The following is a 19,890-nucleotide window of genomic DNA, read 5'->3' as shown; positions in this document are numbered from 1 at the left end:
CCAAACTTCAGAGCTCAGCTTTCCCAATTTCTAGGGTCTTTCTCCCTGCTCAGCCACACCTTAACTTTATCACTATCTAAACGAGCTCCATTGTCAAGTTCACTATGTTTCAACTGCCACTCCTGATCACAATGTCCTTGTCCTCTCTTAGAATCTTCTGTGTTCCTAGTTAACCTTCATTATAGGTAAGCAGTCATGCTTGCCCTCTCTGCTTCCTAAGGCTATCAGTATCCTCCTGCCTCAGTCATCACTGTACTCAATCAGGACCCATTTTCATTCATATCATACAAATCCATGTCCCTGTAATCCAACACCACGTCTTCTGTGCCAACCACCTACCTGAATCTGACCTCCCAACTGTTCTTACCACTCACAATCCAGGGCTCTGGGTATTGTTAGAAAAATCCATGAAAACATGGTTATCAATCTTTCCTGGACATATTCATGATGTTTAACTTCAACGGCTCTTTATCCCTGACCAGGAGTCCCTTTTCTCTTGTAGAACCTGCTCCTGGCTGTTCTAAACTGTTTCTACAATCTCCTCTCACAGCAGATGACCACTCCTTCCTAACACTGTTGTCCATCTGTCCAACCAACCAATTTACTGTCCAAAGCTCTATGTTTTAACCAATCCTCTCTTTTGTCCCAGCACAGAAGAAGAGCTTTTCCCTTGGTGCCTCCAGGCCTCTCCTCAGTGCTAGAAGAACATTCTCTTGGCTCTTTTCCTCCTGCAAGCTACAACACACTTTCCCATACTCTTATACATTTTCTATAATTATAGCCCATGCTAGTTGACTCATTGCTCTCCTGAACTATTTGCATAGGACTTGAATCACTCAACCCAGAACCCTAACTAACACGGGAGTTAGGGGCACAGTGGAAAATCCACATGTAACTGATAGTCAGCCCTCCATATCCACGGATTCAGCCAACAGTAAATTGTGTAACACTGTAGTATTTACTACCGAAAAAAATCTGCGTATACCTAGACCCATGCAGTTCCATCCCATGTTGTCCAAGGGTCAACTGTATTCTCCTGGTTCCCATGCCATTTCCAACTCTTTATTTTCACTTCTCTCTAACCACTCTTTCCCACTTCCATCATCAGCTCGTCTTCTGGGCCATAAGTGCACATACCACCCACATCTCCCCATGGAACCTGAACTTCTATTGTATAGAAGTTTATGAAGGCTTAGGTATAAAGCACTTAAAAGTGTCAAGTCACCCCCACAGAAAAGCTTTTTCTGACCACCCCAGAGAGGGTCAGTCTCCCACAGTGGTTCATCTCTAACTAGAACAGATCACATTGCATGGCTATCTCTCTGATACTGGGACCAGACCTATGGTAGGCTGATGTTTCCTAAGAAAACATGGTCACTCCTCTCCACAACATTTCTTCCTTACTTAATATGTCTCCCACATGGCCACCAAATTAATCTCTCCTAAATCCCATATTGATCCTCTCATTCTTCTATCAAAAACTTCTAGCAATTTTCCCACAGCTTATAACAAAGACCAAAACTTCTTAGCCTGGCTCTTAAACGCCACATACGCCCAAAACTACCAACCAATCTTCTACTGATAACTTCTAAGAACCCTCTGCCTTATTCTACAAATATACACAGTACTTTCTCCCACCTGTGGCCTCCGCTCAAGCTCACTTATATAACTGCCATGTCTTAGTTGTGTGATTCTCCCTCAGCTCAGGCAATGTTCCCCAGGAGTCAGGGCCTCCTTAAGGGCACCCTCCTCAAATTCGTCTTCCTCACCTATTGAGCAAAATGACACCAAACTGCTGAGTTCCTAGCCCATTCAGTCCACAAGCCGAGCACTTTATTTATGTGTATATATAACTCCCCAACAGGATGGTGAAGCCAGTGATATCAAAGATGACGTTTTAAATGTCTATAACCCTCACTGTAACTGACAACCAACATATTTACCACCATCAGCATTTATTATAATGTGCCAGGTGCTGCTACAAATGCTTTACAACGATCTTGTGGGATATATACTACTATTTTTTCCATATGCGAAGGGGCAGCCTGGGTCACAGACAGGGGCCTACACAGAACTTTGAACACAATGGGTACAAAATTATATCTGTGAGTGGATAAATGTATTACTAATAACCATGCTCTGATACTGCCACATAAGTTAATGTGTCAACGTAGAATGTTTTCCCATTCTTCCCAGCCCAGCAAAATCCTCCGAGCCTTCAAGACCCAATTCAAATGTCACCTTTTCAAGAAAGTCCCCTGCTAATACCCTGGCAAAGTTAGTTGCTCCTTCCAAAAACTGTCTTTAATACTTGTAATGTGTCTTCATTATAACACTAAGGTTATTTATAAGACTGCTCAGTTAGAATGGGTTTCTTCATGGCAGTTTGTTCAATACTTTTAATGCTCAGAACAACTAAATGGAAAGTAAAATGAATGTAATTTATATCTGCTGACCAAATGAAACAAAAAGAAATGGCATATCTTATTAGCAATATTTGATCATCATACTCACAAATCTTTTCTGTAACATTCAGTACATGTGTCAAGTTATAAAATCTGGTATGACTAAATCTAATTCAGAAGGTCTATTTTTTCTTTTAACATGTCCAAACAAAGCATTATTCTTAAGAAATGGAGAAGAGACTTACCAGTCTTCTCCTTTCTTCTTCTACTGCGATGAGTAGTCTTGCAAATTCTTTTAGTGACTGAGCTATTTAGAAGATAAGTTTAAAAAAAAAAAAAGCATTAACCTCTTTACATTGCTGATATCCAATTGCACAAGAATAAACATTACAATAAAGATACTTATGAATTTGTATATATTCTGTGGTGTTATGTTTTTATAAGCAGGAAACAGTATATACAATAGGATTTCAATGACTAACAGTTATATATAAGAGATGTTTGTGTGCTACAAATTGAAGTTTAGCACATATCAAGTATAATATTTTTTCTTCAAAGGCACTAAGGGAATATAGTTTATATATTTAATAAATAAAATTTACACAGTAATAAACAAAAGTATAGTACTGGAATCACTTCTAAACAGAATCCTACAAATAATAAATTCATTAAATCTATAAGGAGCAATAAATCCAGTACTAAGATGTACTCAGTAGCAGCCAGTAATGCAAAGTCTCCCACTGACTTCTTTCTTGAAGCTCAACACATATACACTTAAAAACAGATTCTGTATTCTGTATTACTGTATCACTCTCATATCCAAGGTACTTTAGACCTTTGCTAGTCAGAATGGTCAGAGGACCACCAGCATCAGGATTTTGGGAGCTTGCTCAGATGCTCAGGCCCCGGCCCAGAATCTGCATTTTAACAGGATCCCCAGTTGATCCCTTTGCACATTAAAGTTGAGAAGCACTGCCTTAGAAAACTATCTGAAGCTATATTGTTGAGGCTTGGGAAGTGTTCAGGAACTTTGGGAGGACAAACGAAAAAAATAAGTAAACAGGGAGCTACAATAGCATATTCTTCAAAAATGCACAGTGCCACACAGTAAACTGTGAAAGATTAATTCGTCGACATCAATTTCTGTAACTTATACTTAATGTGAATTATTAACTAAAGTTGGAATGTTTAGATTACAAAACTAACAAAAGAAATAAGGTAAATGCAAATTTTATTTTGATTTAAGCCTTGAACCTTCCCTTCTATGTCCTTATTCTTTAGGCTCCCACCTCTTCCTTCATCCATACTAATATTGAAAACATCCTGTGAGACCAGAAGTCTAGTAAGTCTGGCATAAAGTCTACAATAAAGGGAGGTGAGTGAGAACAACACATCAAGAGTCTTACCAACAAAACTCATTAAGAAAGAGAAAGAATATTTTCCATTTAAGAATTTAAAATTACAATCTTGGATTTTTCTTCTCTCTTTTCAAAACCACTAGGCTTACACTAACTAAGCTGGTTTGAAATTCTATTCCTATGATTACTCCACATTGTATTTTATTCAGTTACCAAAACAGAAATCAAAGGATTACCTGGGAGACTCACATTAATCTCATAAACACAGTAATGGCCTTAAAGTAAGTGGAACTTTTCTAAAGTGTTTAAAATGTGATTTTAATTTCTGCAGAAATAACTATCATTGCTACATTACAACCCAGTTTTGACAACAATAAGTTGAAGAGAAAAGCATTTTACAAATAGATAGAAGATTTTAACTGGAGTGTGCAATAGCATATTATATGTTTGTACTTTCAGTAAAGAAATATCCAGTCATGATTCTGGCAGCTATCTACTGCCATTGAAGATCTGTTGTTGAGACTGGAAAAAGTCAACAAAACTTTGAATGATGGAAGGTAATGTTAACATGCCTGCAGAGAAAGAAGACAAAAAGTATGTCATTCTGGGCTACAGAAGGAGAGGCAACAGGTACTCCTGAGGTGAGAAAATAAGAGGAGATGTAAATAGAAAGAGTACACTAGTTGAAAGTCTGTATAAGAAGCACTTTAACCCCAGATTTTTAACTTCACACCGCCTAACCTTTTTAATAAATATCAAAACAAAAACAAAAAACCTTACTCTCATATGCTTCCTTTTATCAGAAGCTATTGGTTAACACACTCCCACAAAACTTGGGAACAAAACATGAAAAGAAAACATGAATTCTAGCAAAGCAAAGAAGGAAATGGAATTCTCAGGACAACACAGAGCTATTCTAGGACAACAGTTTTGCCAAAGGTCCAGAGAGGCTCTTGTCTACACTGGAGCAATAGGTTAGAAGCTCCAGGAAATGTCTACAGAGAAAGAAAAATAGAACTGATCAATATCCTGATGTGTCTAAATGTAATGAGAGGAAATTTACACTCCTTTTTTTTTTTTTTTTAAAGAAAACTCAAAGGCAATTATAGCTAGTGAGCAAAAATATTCAGGGAGAAAAAAAAATTCCAGAAGTTCCAAAAAGCAAAACTTGAATTTGCTGCGTGCCACAAATATTTACGTGGTATTTATATTGTATTAGGTATTGTAAGTAATCTAGAGATGACTGAAAGTAATACGGGAGGATATGCATAAGTTATATAGGTTATATGCAAATACTACAGGATTTTATATTAAGGACTTGAGCATTTGTGGATTCTGAAAGCTGCAAATACCAAGGGACAAGTGAATTAACTCCTGGGAAAACAAAGTTATACAAATAAGACAATCAAAATAATTGAAATAACTGAGTTGTGAGTAATATGTACAAAATCACTGATATAAACATTAAAAATTAAATTCATTTTGCCAAAATGAAGTTTTAACTCTATTGAGAGAAAGGGAAAGGAGCATGTTAGATAGTATGAACTCAAGACATAGTGTGACAACACTATGAAGTGAAAGGATGGTACATAAAACTAAAAAACCAAAAAACAAAACAACAAGAAAAACTCAAGAAGTAGCAAGGTAATCATGGTGTTGAAAGAAACTGAGGAATGGCTAAAAGTTCAAAGTGGTCTTGAGACAGGAAAGAAGGGAGCAGGGCACCACCTTTAAAAGGATGACACAGCCATTAGGAAGAACAGGATAGGACAAAAACTGGTTAGAACCCATTAGGCCCAAGATGGCAGAAGACTGGACTTCCAGTAGACCTTGAGCCTCATTATACACTCACTGTAATACTTAGCATATGCTAAATGACACACCCACAGGTGCCGTAACCATAAAAGACCAAAAAATGGGCGGTGGCACAATTCCTGGAAATCTCCGCCCCCTCCCCAAAATAGTTAGAATAATCCTCCCCCTCCTTAGCCTATGAAATTACCCAGCCCATAAAAACTAGCCACCCCGTATTTCGGGGCTGCTCTGCTTTCTTAGACAGACCACATTCTGCCTATGGAATGTCTATCTCTCTAAATAAACTTGCTTTCACTTTACTATGGCTCACTCTTGAATGCTTTCCTGCGCAAAGCCAAGGACCCTCACTTGGCGGTGCGTCCCAGGGACTCGCCCAAGACCTGGGACATGACCACCCTCTGATACCCCATTCTCCTGTAACAGTCTTTCTGAGGAATTAAGTGGCAGGGACTGGTAGAAAAGGAGATTGCTAGTTTTTGTAAAGCCTAAAAAATAATCTATAACTTTTTAAACAAATAATGAAAAACACTTTATTTTCCTATTAGCCTACACCCTAGGAGGGCACAGACCACATATTATTAATTTTCTCAAAGGGTAAATAAATATCTAGCACAGAGAAGCCTGTCAGCAGGTATTTTTTGAAATAAATGAGATTATAACTTGATTTTAGACTGACATGGGTATACTAGAACCTTCCAGTTGATCAACCCAGAAAATGTTCACTGGCCTACGTAGCAGCACCCTAGTGGTCCCAGGGAGTATTTTACGATGATGACTTCAGAAATCCAAAGATTTCCCCCAGGTAACTGCTACTCCAAAATTGTGGTGTTGCCTTAAATCAGATTTTGGTTACAAGGAAGGAAACTCAAAGTTCTCATTTTGCTGCTGTACCTCTTTGTCCAAAACTTAATGGTCATTTTCTGCTTTACTTGAATGGTTTTCTGGTCTGTTTCCCTTATAAATACTATTTATAGACTCAGTATGACAATAGTAGATTATAATGAGGAAGTCTGGGGAGAAATTTTAACATTTGCAAAAGCAACTGCTTGTCTGGTTCCTCACAACGAAAACGACTCTCCTTCCAGCAGTTTTCTGGGTCTGCCCCAATTTGACAGTAACTTTTGTTCCCTCTTTTTCTTTGGTTCATTTTTCAGGGAAATGACTTTAAAAAAACTAAGACTGTTCTCTCTAAATATTATAGTCCTAGTTCTATAAAAGCATACTATGTTTCTTGGTCCAAATGAAGCTTTCAGATTCATCATTTGTTCTATAAGAAACAGTCAGGAACACTAAATAATTTATTTCATGAATTAGGGACAGTGGCCTACTAACTTTTTAAACCCAGATCTAATGTTTTTCCCTAAATATTTTTCTTTATAACGATGTCAAAGTATCACATTAATAGTTTACTAAGCACAACATAACAAGGAAAGAAAACAGAAATTAACAATCCTATAACGCAAGTATAAAATAATTCAAGGTATTATCACATAAATTGAGTTTTAAGAGAAAGGGCAGATGGATAGCCAGTCACTTCCCTGCCTGCCCCACCCTCAAAGTCTAACAGGTACCTCCCGACACAAATCAGGCAGATCCAAGCTGCCTAGTTAGTGTTCCTCAGCAGTACTCTAGAGATTAGAAGCCAGTATTAGAATCTCTGGTGCATGAGACCCACAAATGCCTTAAGAGGCCATGAAAACTAGAGGGAGTCTATTCTCCACCAGACCTTGGGCACAAAACATATATAAAATGACTCTCTCGGAACTCATCACAAGGCCTTATACAAAATGGCTATGGATTTTGTGACTGCTTGAGCCACTTTTATAAGACTTTGCTTAAGCAAAATCTGAAAACATTTTTTATTACATGCAAATTTCTGATACCCGAATATTTTCTCTTATAATCAATTATTTGTGATGCTCCATATTTTATTTATAAATATTCACATAAATAAAAACCACTGCAGTATCTGATTTGGGGGGTCCAGACTAACACTGAATCTAACAGCTGGTCCTGCAATGATAGATCTTGACGATACCTAGGTGGTATGAAAGGAGTTTGATTTAGTGAGAGTAATATTCCAAAAACAATACTTAATACACAGTGGGCTTTCAGTAGATGAATTTAACAATACATTCCCACCATCTATTTGCTCTATAAGGAGAAACAAACCAACTCTTATTCTAGACTTCATAAAATATTATGAAAAGGATAGGCCAGATACTTTGGAAAATTATGTTAGCTATCCACATTCTTGCCACCTGCATGAAACTTTCCTGGCTGTATTTGCCAGTAATAATCTTTCCCCTTCCTGACCATCTGGACCATGAGATTACTGGAGAGCAATCAAAATGTAGCTTTACATATAAATTTTAACTTTCCAAAAAAATTATTGAGGTCAAGAACACTGCTATAGGTTTCCTTTTTACCTCCACAATGTGATATTGGAAAAATACTTTTGGAACAAAAGAAATCTATTATTCAGATGCATTTATGACGGGTCCCAAGAGCATAAACATTCACAAAGACAACAGTTGAATTATACCTAGATGGTGAAGAAGTACGATAATGGCTTCTGTATTTACCAATATCGTAAATTCTGAAACATTCCTGAACTGTATAAAATATCTATTTCCTAACAAATTTTTTCAGCAGGCTTAAATTCATCCTACTATTTCTAACTGTGGAAAATCTGTTTAGTGTCTGGAAGTAAGAATGAGCGAGAACAGAGAAAATTATTCCCTGTTCATTGTTGATATAATTCCACAACCTTAAGTACTAAGCATTACATACTATTAAATGTTTCAGCAATTGAACAGTTTGGGTTTACAGATTTCACAACTATAAGAACTGAAAAAGCATGTCTCTCTCGCATCTAACCAACATTTATATCATAGTCAGACAATGATGTGCTACATATTTCTCCTAGGAGTCTTTCCTCAAACCTAAACAGCATAAACACATACTCAAAAAAAACAAAAAAGTACAGATCACAAATCAGTGACATATACAATTATGTCCACAACACATTTTTTTCACTTTATTAGAGTGAGCAAATCACTTTCGAAGTTCAGATAATGCTGATGAATAGAGGGGAACTGGGTTAGCAGTAGGATTTAGACTTTATTAAATCTCAAGGAAAACATGAAAACCTGTAAAAGTCTATAAAAGCCAGATTGCACCAATGCAATCATATTTTATAAGTCCAGATGATGCCCCAACAGTCGCTTGACTTTTCTATTTGGGTGTGAGTAGGCTCTGTCAAGCTTTTTCTCTGGCACTGACTTTTCATGAAGAATAGGAGCAAGGCTATAAAACATCAGTACTGAACTGAGGATCTGAGCCAGAGCAGGTGAATCTATCATATCCTTCTAGGCCACATGGAGAATTATTAGAATAGAATCAACCTACATAGCCAAGGGACACCCAGCATTACACTACAAAAGCATGCAGTGACCTAACAGGACATCACATCAGCAGTTCAGGCCTGGAACTTCCACTGAGGGAGTTTTAATTCTCTGAACACTAAAAAGATCAAAGGTAGCATACTGGCTGAAGTGTCCAGTGGAAAGTTTGGGTTCAGGAACAATTTAACCCATAAACAGAGCAGGCAGCAAGGTCAGCTTGTGGCATGCCTGAATAATAAATACTATGTCTACAAAACAGAGTGATATAAAAATTGACACCAACTCTCCCACCAGATATTGCAAGTCTTTGGTAACAATTAATATCCCTGCTGATGGGCTGTCCACTCTGTCTGCAATATTGGCATTATTTGCAACCACAAACTCTAGTTATTAGTTTCCAAAAGCCACAACATCAGATAAGATTTTTCCACTCTATTTGTGGCTTCAAGCTCCATGGATGCCTAGTTGCAAAGCCAATAAATTGCTTCCTAAACCAACAGAAAAAAAAAAAAAAAAGTCACAGGCCCACTGTGGAATGCCGACAGATCACTGCAATACACCCTGGTACTCAGAGGAACTGATCTTTCTTCTAGAGCTTCACAGCCCAGCCTGGTGGAATCCAAGGTCTCACGAAAACACAGGCAAATTTAGTTCTCTTTGAGGTAGCTAAACTGGGTTCTCCACAATGTCCTCCAGGTGGTCAGTCTTTTTTTTTTTTCATTGCCAAACAAATCAAAAAGCAAGATTAATCTTGAAAACAAGCCCCTGAAAACTGGCATTTAAATTTTTTTATATCCTACCAATGCATCATTGTGTAGCATTGTATTCAGGTGAATTGGGTTTCAGTAAATATGAAATGTATCAAGTTGGAAGAGCATATTAGATATTATTTTGGTAATAAAAGGTTAATATTATAGCATAGTTTTCTAATTAAGCATTAAAGAACAATAAGAAATGCACAACCTGCAAATGAAAACAGTCGTAAAATTAAACTTTTATCCAGTTGACCAGGTACTCTGCAGACTTAGGAACTACCTTGTTTCTGCTTCATCACTTGTTCCATACTGCCATCAGCTATGCTATAATCTGTCTGTCCAGTACTTGGATGCCAGCATAGACTCTGAACAGGACACAGGAAGAGAATCCTCACTTTGGAATCCACTGGCTTAATATCAAGTGATCTCTTTCTGCTTTCTCTTGTTCCTGTTCATCCTCTAACCATATTAGCCAGATTCTTTGCAGGGGTTCTAACCAGTAATATGTCTCCTTACTACTGTTACAGATTGATAACTACTAAAAGTGAGGAGAATTATGATTCCAAGACAAAAGTCAGAGTGGATGCACAGAAATAATTCTAGACTATATGTCTAATGATTTTCCTTCATATACTCTTTCTGAACAGGGATAGAACCTTTCAGTAATATCTGCTTTGAAACTGCCAAACTACCAGGTAGTTTGAGAATTCTAGTATTATCTCTATATATAGACAGGTAGATATAGATATAGATGTATAGACTGGGCTTGTTATTTTATATAGATATAGATATAAAGTATATAACAATTCACATAAGGCCAAGTTTTGACAAATGAATACATGCAAATACAGAAAGGTGGCTTTTCAATTTTACACAATTCCAAAATTTGATTCCAGCTGGTTTCTCCCAAGACTTCATCCCACTACTCATTACTTCAAATGAATTTCATCTGAATTCTAGTTAAATTTTTTTTGTTTTTTACTATGAAATTTTATGTTGATGCAATAAGTACTGTTGTGCATAACATCGTCTACAAGCCACATATATTTATTTTTTTTCCAAGCACACATATTAATTAGAAAATGAAGAACTGTGCTTTTCTGATGTTGCCTGTTTTTAGTTTTTGTTTTGTTTTGTGGTGTGATCTGTTTCCCAAAGCCAAAACAACTCCCAATTCAGAAAACATTTTCCCAAGATGTAAACCACTCCCACTTCAGAGCACCTCTGCCAAGAGGTAGAGATGTTACATAAACTGTTTCATTTAATGCCCACCCAATGATATGAGGTACTGAAGTAAGTGTTACCTTCATTCTGCAGATGAGAAAAAGGTCAGTCAGCTGGGGTAGCTTGCCCCATGATCTCACAGCTAGTAAGTGGAGAAGCAGGTATTCAGTTTTGAATGTTTGATTCCAAAGTCTATTCTCTCCCAGCAAACCATTATTGCGAAAGGAGTGGGGTGGATAAAAGGTAGTGCCAGCCTACTACCCAGCTCCATTACAGAAAAGAAGAGGCTTATCATCTTTAAAGGCAAACAGAGCCAGAACTATCTGTGCTCAGAGGATAATCAGGCGCCAAGTATCCTGCTTTAAAGGGAACAATCAGTAATTTGCTGCTAACAAACAAGCATTTACACCAAGTACACCCCCACCCCCATCCTTACTGCCATTAGGAACTGACCTCCCAACACTTCTTCACATTCCACAAAGGCTGAAGCACCCCATTCATACTCCTCCTCTGTACCCAAAGCTCCTGCCACCACCCTGCTGAAGCTTCAACATCCGCTTCCTTGTCCAATATGCAGCCTCTCTCTTCCACAACCTCTTAACCTCTAATGACCTTCCCTCTTCTGTAATTCACACACCCACAAGGACACGAAGAGTTCAAGCGATCTAACCCCTCTGCTTCTGCTTCTTGGCAATGCTTTTATTCAACTCTAGTTTACTCCTAATCTTATTTCCCACAGTGGCCATCTAAAAAGAATTTTCTCCTTTCTCAAGAACCCAGCCCCAAACTTCCCTCACTCACACCAGATGGCCTGGCCTTCTGCTTTTCTGATCAACATGGTCTCCATTCTTTTCAACTTGCCTGTCTCAGAGGAGGGGCCCTCTTCCTCTCAAAAGCTAACAACTCCCCAAGAAGCTTCTAATCTCACCCTTTTCCATATCCATCTCCATTTTTTTCTCTTCCGCTCTTATTTCCACCAGCACTCTTCTCTCCTCACAAGCCATTTCTCCTCCTTGTCTACAAACTTACTCCAGTGGACTCCCATCCTCATGAAGGAGGAAGACAGGAAGACCTGGGAGTGGGGAAGAAGGAGCTTTGGTACCCGCACCAGCATGGTGCACAGCTCTTTAATCCTCACAACACCCTACGAGGCACTCACAAGTAAAACACTCAAATCTTCTATCACCATTCTCCTACTTTTCAAATAATGAAACTGATATGTAGAGGTTAAATAATATGCAAGGCCATAGAGCTAATGACTGGCAGAGTTAACCTCTGAACTCAAATTAGCTCATCTGAAATTTATATACACTTTCCCTCTATTCTAGGCACAGTCCCACAACCCCACCTCACTAGTCTAAATTTAACAAATCTGATTATATATCCTGGGAATTTCTACTAGGAATTTTGTCTGAATCTCAAAACTTAACATGTACCAAAACTTAACTCATAATTCTGCTCCACCCCCAGGTACCCTGGCCACATATAAACATATAAATGGGCCCCTAACACCATTCTCCTAGTAACTCGAGTGATGGATTATCCTCAGTCCTTCCTTCCACAGATTCAATTGCCAAATGCTGTTGATCTCTCTCCTCTACCCTTCTTCCATACCCATGTAAGGGTATCACTTCATCTTTGCTGTACTATTACAACAGCCTAGTTATTGGTTTCCCAGTTCCTATGACTCCAGCTCACCCTATGTAGTAATGGTCAGAATAAAATTCCTAAAGGGCACCTTTGATTGTGTCATTATCCAACTCGAAAACTGAATGAGTAAATAAAGTCAGAAGTCCATATTGCAAATGATTTGGGGCCTCCATGATGTGGCTCCAAAGTACCTTTCCAACTGTGTTAGCTTGAGATGCTACTACTTCTGATCTCTTAGTACTCTGAAACTACTAACATTCCTATAGTATCCCATTTCCATGTCTTTCCTTTAACTACTGGGTTGGCCAAAAGATTCTTTCATTTGGTTTTCCGTAAGATGGCTCTAGTAGCACTTAGTTGTCTTTAACTTCATTTGAAACAATTTTGTTAGATTGTATGTGACAGCCGTCACATCAGAGTGCATTCTAAAAAAGACTTATCAAAACTGGCGAATTTTTGTGTAGCCATTTTAATACTGAAGATGGAAGAAAAAAAGCAACATTTTCGGCATACTATGCTTTATTATTTCAAGAAAGGTGAAAACACAACTGAAATGCAAAAAAGATTTGTGCAGCATATGGAGAAGGTGCTGTGACTGATCGAACGTATCAAAAGTGGTTTGCGAAGTTTCATGCTGGAGATTTCTCACTGGATGATGCTCCATGGTCAGGCAGACCAGTTGAAGTTGATAGCAATCAAATCAAGACATTAATTGAGAACAATCAACGTTATACCATGCAAGAGATAGCCAACATATTCAAAATACCCAAATCAAGCACTGAAAATCATTTGCACCAGCCTGGTTATGTTCATCGCTTTGATGTTTGGGTTCCACGTAAATTAAGCGAGAAAAACCTTCTTAACTGTATTTACGCATGTGATTCTCTACTGAAACATAATGAAAACGTTCCTTTTTTAAAACAAATTGTGATGGGCGATGAAAAGTGGATACTGTACAATAATGTGGAACAGAAGAGATTGTGGGGCAAGCAAAATGAACCACCACAAACCACACCAAAGGCCAGTATTCATCCAAAGAAGGTGATGTTGTGTATATGGTGGGGTTGGAAGGGAGTCCTCTATTATGAGCTTCTTCCGGAAAACCAAACGATTAATTCCAATAATTACTGCTCCCAATTAGAACAACTGAAAGCAGCACTCGACGATAAGCAGCCAGAATTAGTCAACAGAAAACGCATAATCTTCCATCAGGATAACGCAAGACTGTATGTTTCTTTGCTGACCAGGCAAAAACTGTTACAGCTTGGCTGGGAAGTTCTGATTCATCCACTGTATTCACCAGACATTGAGCCTTTGGATTTCCATTTATTTAGGTCTTTACAAAATTCTCTTAGTGGAAAAAATTTCAATCCCCTGGAAGACTGTAAAAGGCACCTGGAACAGTTCTTTGCTCAAAAAGGTAAAAAGTTTTGGGAAGATGGAATTATGAAGTTGCCTGAAAAATGGCAGAAGGTAGTGGAACAAAAGTGTGAATACATTGTTCAATAAAGTTCTTGGTGAAAATGAAAAATGTGTCTTTTATTTTTACTTAAAAACCAAAGGCACTTTTTGGCCAACCCAATACATTTCTTAAGCTGTATCTTACCTAGACATTGGGACTCAGCTCAAATAACATCCTCTTTTTAAACATCTTCTGATGTCCCTTCTCCAGCTTTGGTTCTCTCACCACATTTCTGTTCTTACTACTCTACCTAAAGCACTCAGCACATTCTCCTGAGTAATATAGTGATGATATCATAAAGCTATTTTTGGATCCCCTTCTATTAATAAGGGTACAAGAAGATCTTATTCATGTTGCATGTACCAAATTACCCATAAGGTTCTTTGCACTCAGAAGATATTATTAGTAGAGAATTCCAGAGAATCCAAAGTCAACATGAACTAAATGACATCTTATATGGGATTTTAATTTGAAAAGTTGATTTTTTCCTTCATCCCTGAGTAATCCGCACAGCATCTACACTGGCCCATAAACACTATCTCTCATTCTAAGATAGACAGATAGACAGATAGATAGATAGATAGACAGACCAATTTGTTCTGCATAAACCAAAGCCTTTTTTCAGGCTGTCAAGGAAAAATGGTGCAACAAATGACCAGGTTTCCCCACAAACACATGGCTTCTATAGCCTCAGTGGCTCCACTGGCAAAATGCTAGGCATCAGGGATCTGGTGACCCACAAAGCACTCCTCTGGAACAGACCTTTTCCCAGTTTTAGTACCTTCCCCAGTTGTGCCTCCCTCCCTCGGTATAAAGCACAAGTATATTGTTTAGAGTAACAGTTTTTCCCAGGCTGCATCAGACAACACGAATCTCCATAAAATGAAAAGCTCCTAATGTCTCAACGCAGGGGATTCTACCTTAGTTCAGGTCTGGGGGTGAAGCCCAAGAATCAAAATTTTAAGGTTCCCCATACTTGATTCTGATGCCAGGCAGCTTGGCAACTGCTGACTTTGTGGTGGGGGTGGGGGGGAGGAATGCATGCTCTTTGTGTGAGGAGTTAAGAGTTAAAAATATATTTAAATAGAAAACAGTAGATACGCGTGACTGTGTGTGTGTGTGTGTGTGTGTGTAATTGTTTAAGATAAGATTTGTAAGAATGCTCCTTGCCTGAAGCACATCTGTACTTTCAATGGCAGAAGTGGTTACTCGTGGCCCTCTTGGTAATGGAAGAAACAGAACACTATGTCTGAGTCCTAAGAATCAAGCAGGACCTGAAAGCTCTTCTCCCTACAGCCCTCCGAATCATGACTCAGCAACTCTCCTGAATTCTCTCAATGACCAAGAAATTACTCTGAATTAAGCTGTTTTTTCCCAGCCACATATTCCTTGATAACTATCCAAGGCAAGCTTTTCTTTCTTTTGTAGGCCTGTTATTCAACTATTTTCTTGCTTTCCTCCTCCCCCACCCCAAGGCTGTCTCCATTGCTCATATGCTGTCCTTGCCTTTTGCCAGTGAGTTTTCATTAGTCTCTGGGTGCCCACGTCCTGCCTCCTAACTCACTTATTTCAGATACAGTCTCCAGGACTATTGCCTTTATGGTCCAAACCTTTTAATGTCAAAATTGAAACTGTACTTTTATTATTTCATTCATATTTAGAAATGTTCTCTCTAGGTCCATTAAAAAAATGCTGATGGACCGAGAGTCTGTCATACAGAGTGAAGTAAGTCAGAAAGAGAAAGACAAATACGTATGCTAACACATATATATGGAATCTAAGAAAAAAAAAATGTCATGAAGAACCTAGGGGTAAGACAGGAATAAAGACACAGACCTACTAGAGAATGGACTTGAGGATATAGGGAGGGGGAAGGGTAAGCTGTGACAAAGTGAGGGAGTGGCATGGGCGTATATACACTACCAAACTTCAGGTAGATAGCTAGTGGGAAGCAGCCGCATAGCACAGGGAGATCAGCTGGGTGCTTTGTGACCGCCTAGAAGGGTGGGATAGGGAGAGTGGGAGGGAGGGAGACGCAAGAGGGAAGAGATATGGGAACATATGTATATGTATAACTGATTCACTTTGTTATAAAGCAGAAACTAACACACCATTGTAAAGCAATTATACTCCAATAAAGATGTAAAAAAAAAAAAAATGCTGATGAAGGCAATCCTTGACTCAACTCTGAACTGGCAAAGACTTCCATGCTATAATTCATCACATATATTGAATCCAGAATAAACCTCCTAAAGGGCAACTTCAATCACAAGCCTCAAGTGTCTCCTGAGGACATGTAAATTAAACTTGAGACTATGTGGCAAGCCCTCTGCGATATTCTGTGACTCCCAATCCTTGTACTACAGCTAAGAAGATACCTTTATGGGTTTCCCTGGTGGCGCAGTGGTTGAGAGTCCGCCTGCCGATGCAGGGGACGTGGGTTCATGCCCCGGTCTGGGAAGATCCCACATGCCGCGGAGCGGCTGGGCCCGTGAGCCATGGACACTGAGCCTGCCCGTCCGGAGCCTGTGCTCCGCAACAGGAGAGGCCACAACAGTGAGAGGCCCGTGTACCACCAAAAAAAAAAAATAATAAGATACCTTTACACCTTTTGCACCAAATGGTTTCAAATCCAGAAATAGGTCAATGTTTACATAGTCATATAAATTTGATTGATCACATAGGGAATGGAGGGTAAAATGAGGTTCATTTTATAAGTAGTTTACAGTAATACCACTATCTTGAAATTAGATATCTGTATATTAAAAATACTAAAGAAAAATTTTAACTAATCTCCCTTCTTTTTGTATCTCTATAGCACTTATGATCTAATAATATATAATGAAGTTATGTATTTTACCGTCTAACTCCTCTGACTAATGGCAAACCCATTAGGGTGGGGATTTTTTTTTTCTGTTTTGCACATGATGTGTCTTCAGCACCCAAACGGTGTCTAACAAATCTCAAGTGCTTTATTGAATGAATGAACAAGCAAACTCAAAGTTATGACCCAGGAGCCAGGTGATCAAGGTTCTAATACTTGTGTGACTTTAGAAAATAATTTCACCTGCATCTAAATCAAAATGACACATTTAGCTCCCATGTTCTCCAAGGTCTCTTTCTACTCTACGATACTAAACTTGCGATTCTAAGAAACCAGGCCAACATTTCTGTCAGAAGTAGCTCTTTCTGATAATTCAAAAAAAAAAAAAAAAAAACAGACAAAAAGAACAACAGCTTGTGCAACTTCCCATCTTCCCACCCCCATATGTACATAAAGAAGGTACATGAATTATCCTAGAACTAAAGAAATGCAGCTCCCCAATAGAAAGATAGAAACTACTCCACACCAAGAAGACAACTGTGACACGATACTATCTTCAAAAGCTGTTTTCAAAGTGGATGCAGAATTTACATGATATTCAACATGGGTGGATCAACTCTATTAAGCAAAGCAGGAAATTAACCAACAAAGGTAGAATCTATGCACCTACCACACACATGGGCCATGGCTTACCTTTCTGATACCTAATATTTACCAATATGCAATAAAACATGTTTCTGTTCCTGAAGTCATCCCTTCACCCCCACTTGCAGCTCGAGGCAGCCTGGGCTCTGACCAACATTACCTCGGGGACTTCAGAGGTGACTCGCGCCATTGTGGATGGAGGGGCCATCCAGCCCTTGGCTGAGCTCCTGTCTTCCACTCATATGACTGTGCGTGAACAGGCAGTGTGGGTCCTTGGTAATATAGCAGATGATGGACCAGAATTCAGAGACAACGTTATCTCGAGTGATGCCATTCCACATCTGCTGACCCTGGTTTCATCAAGTATACCAGTCACATTCCTGTGCAACACTGCGTGGACCTTGTCCAACCTGTGCCGGAACAAGAACCCGTACCCTTCTGATCACACGGTGAAGCAGATGTTGCCCGCCCTCTTCCACCCGCTATGGCACCCAGAGGTTCTCTCGGACAGCTGCTGGGCCCTGTCCTACCTCACCGATGGCTGCGATGCACACATCAGCCAAGTGGTGGACACAGGGGTCCTGCCCAGGCTGGTCGACTCATGAGCAGCTCAGAACTCAATGTCTTGACCCCCTCTCTGCGCACTGTGGGGAACATTGTGTCACGGGGACGGACCACCAGACCCAGCTGGCCCTGGACACGGCCATCCTGGCTGTGTGGCTCCAGCTCCTCACACACCCCCACTCCTCCATCCAGAAGGAGACAGCCTGGGCCCTAAGTGATGTGGCCGCGGGGCCCCGCCAGCACATCCAGCAGCTGGTCGCTTGCAGTGCGTTCCCTCCCTTGGTGGCTGTTCCAGAAAACGGAGAATTTAAAGCCCAGTGAGAGGCTGTCTGGACAGTGGCTAACTTCACAACTGGGGGCACCGTGGACCAGTTGATCCAGCTTGTCCAGGCTGGAGTCTTGGAGCCTCTAATAAACCTTCTCACCATCCCAGACACCAAAATTGTTATCATCATCCTCGACGTCCTCTTTTTATCCTCCAGGAAGAAGAAACTGGCACAACCTTACCAGACCGGGACCAAGATGGTGAATTCTTAAAGCACTTAACAAACACATACCAAAGCTCCACAACTCCTAAACCAGGGACCAGACCCAAAGAGTCACTTCTTTAAGAACCCCTTCCCCTTGGTGTACCACAGGTATAAAGCTTTTAAAACTGAATGATAATAAAATTTTCCACACTTTCACCTCCATCTAACAACAACAACAAAAAATGCCATGTGTAAAGGTTATGGGCAGGTAGACAAGACCTAATAGGCCATGTTAGGGATGTGGAATTTCAACCTGAAGACAATGAGAAGCCATTTCAGGGCATTAATCAGAGAAATGACATCATCTTTGCATTTTAAAAAGATTACTCTGACTGCCTTTGGAAGAAGGCTGCCCCAGATGAGATTTTCTTACAAGATGGAACTTGGCCATTTCTCTGGGTTTGTGCCCAGGAGAAAACGGGGCATGGGTAGCTTGACTTTATAATGTAACCTATGGATACCTGGTTTGTTTATTTGTTTGTTTTAATGCACTTGCATTGACCCACAGAACCACAGTTGGAGTACATCTCTTTTATTTTAGATATGAATAGAATGGTGTTGGTAAAATTGGAATCATATGGTTAGTTTATAATTTTAAGCCTGAAGCATGGCATATGCTTGATGACATTTTTGTCATAATTTTTTGCATAATAACAAAAAGCCCCAACTGAATTTTCTTCTTTAATACACTTTAGCTTATTGCTCTTATAGAAGAGCAAAAATCTATCTTATTCGTCTTCAATGAGTCAAGGCTGCCTCATGCACCTATGAAATGCACCATATTTTATACAGTAGATTCTCCATGAGTCAGGCGGCTCAACTTTTTCACCTCTCTACAGATGACCACGAATGACCACAAAAGTGCTAGGAGTATTGATTTGGGGGATACCAATAAATTGTAGAGGAAGCAAATTTGCAAATACAGAATTTGTGGATAATGAGAATCAACTGTATATTCCTGCATCCCAAGTTATATTGGGCCAGAGCATTTATTTCATTGTCTAATCATTTTGTTGAATTTTTTTGAGCTCTTATAAGTCACTAACCATAGATAAAAGTTCTCTTTTCACTCTCTATCCACTCACCCTGAAATAAGCCTTTTTTAAGGCATGTTATCTCTAAAGGAAGGATATTGCTACCATCTTATTTTTTAGTCTGTACACTCCATGAGGGCAAAAGCTTAGACTACTCTTTTCACCACCAGGTCCCTGGGGACTGGCACAGAGCTTGTCACCTAACAGTAGTCAATAA

The 19,890-nt window shown here is 39.3% G+C and overlaps 1 protein-coding gene and 1 pseudogene across 3 annotated transcripts in view; one reads left to right on the top strand and one right to left on the bottom strand.

Annotated features, from left to right (window-relative positions):
- The window catches only part of ARHGAP42 (Rho GTPase activating protein 42), a 287,072-nt gene that overhangs the window by 189,257 nt on the left and 77,925 nt on the right, over positions 1-19,890 (bottom strand). For all 3 annotated transcript variants that reach the window (XM_067750791.1, XM_067750789.1, XM_067750790.1), the window contains exon 3: positions 2,651-2,712. In XM_067750791.1, the coding sequence (XP_067606892.1) occupies positions 2,651-2,712 (62 nt within the window). The remainder of the gene's footprint in view (positions 1-2,650; positions 2,713-19,890) is intronic.
- Positions 17,632-18,668, top strand: LOC137230566 (importin subunit alpha-8-like; annotated as a pseudogene).

The sequence above is a fragment of the Pseudorca crassidens genome, chromosome 9 (genome assembly GCF_039906515.1).
Source record: "Pseudorca crassidens isolate mPseCra1 chromosome 9, mPseCra1.hap1, whole genome shotgun sequence".
Taxonomy (NCBI): Eukaryota; Metazoa; Chordata; class Mammalia; order Artiodactyla; family Delphinidae; genus Pseudorca; species Pseudorca crassidens.
The sequence above is the reverse complement of the archived record's forward strand: the minus strand, read 5'-3'. Positions and strand labels throughout refer to the sequence as shown.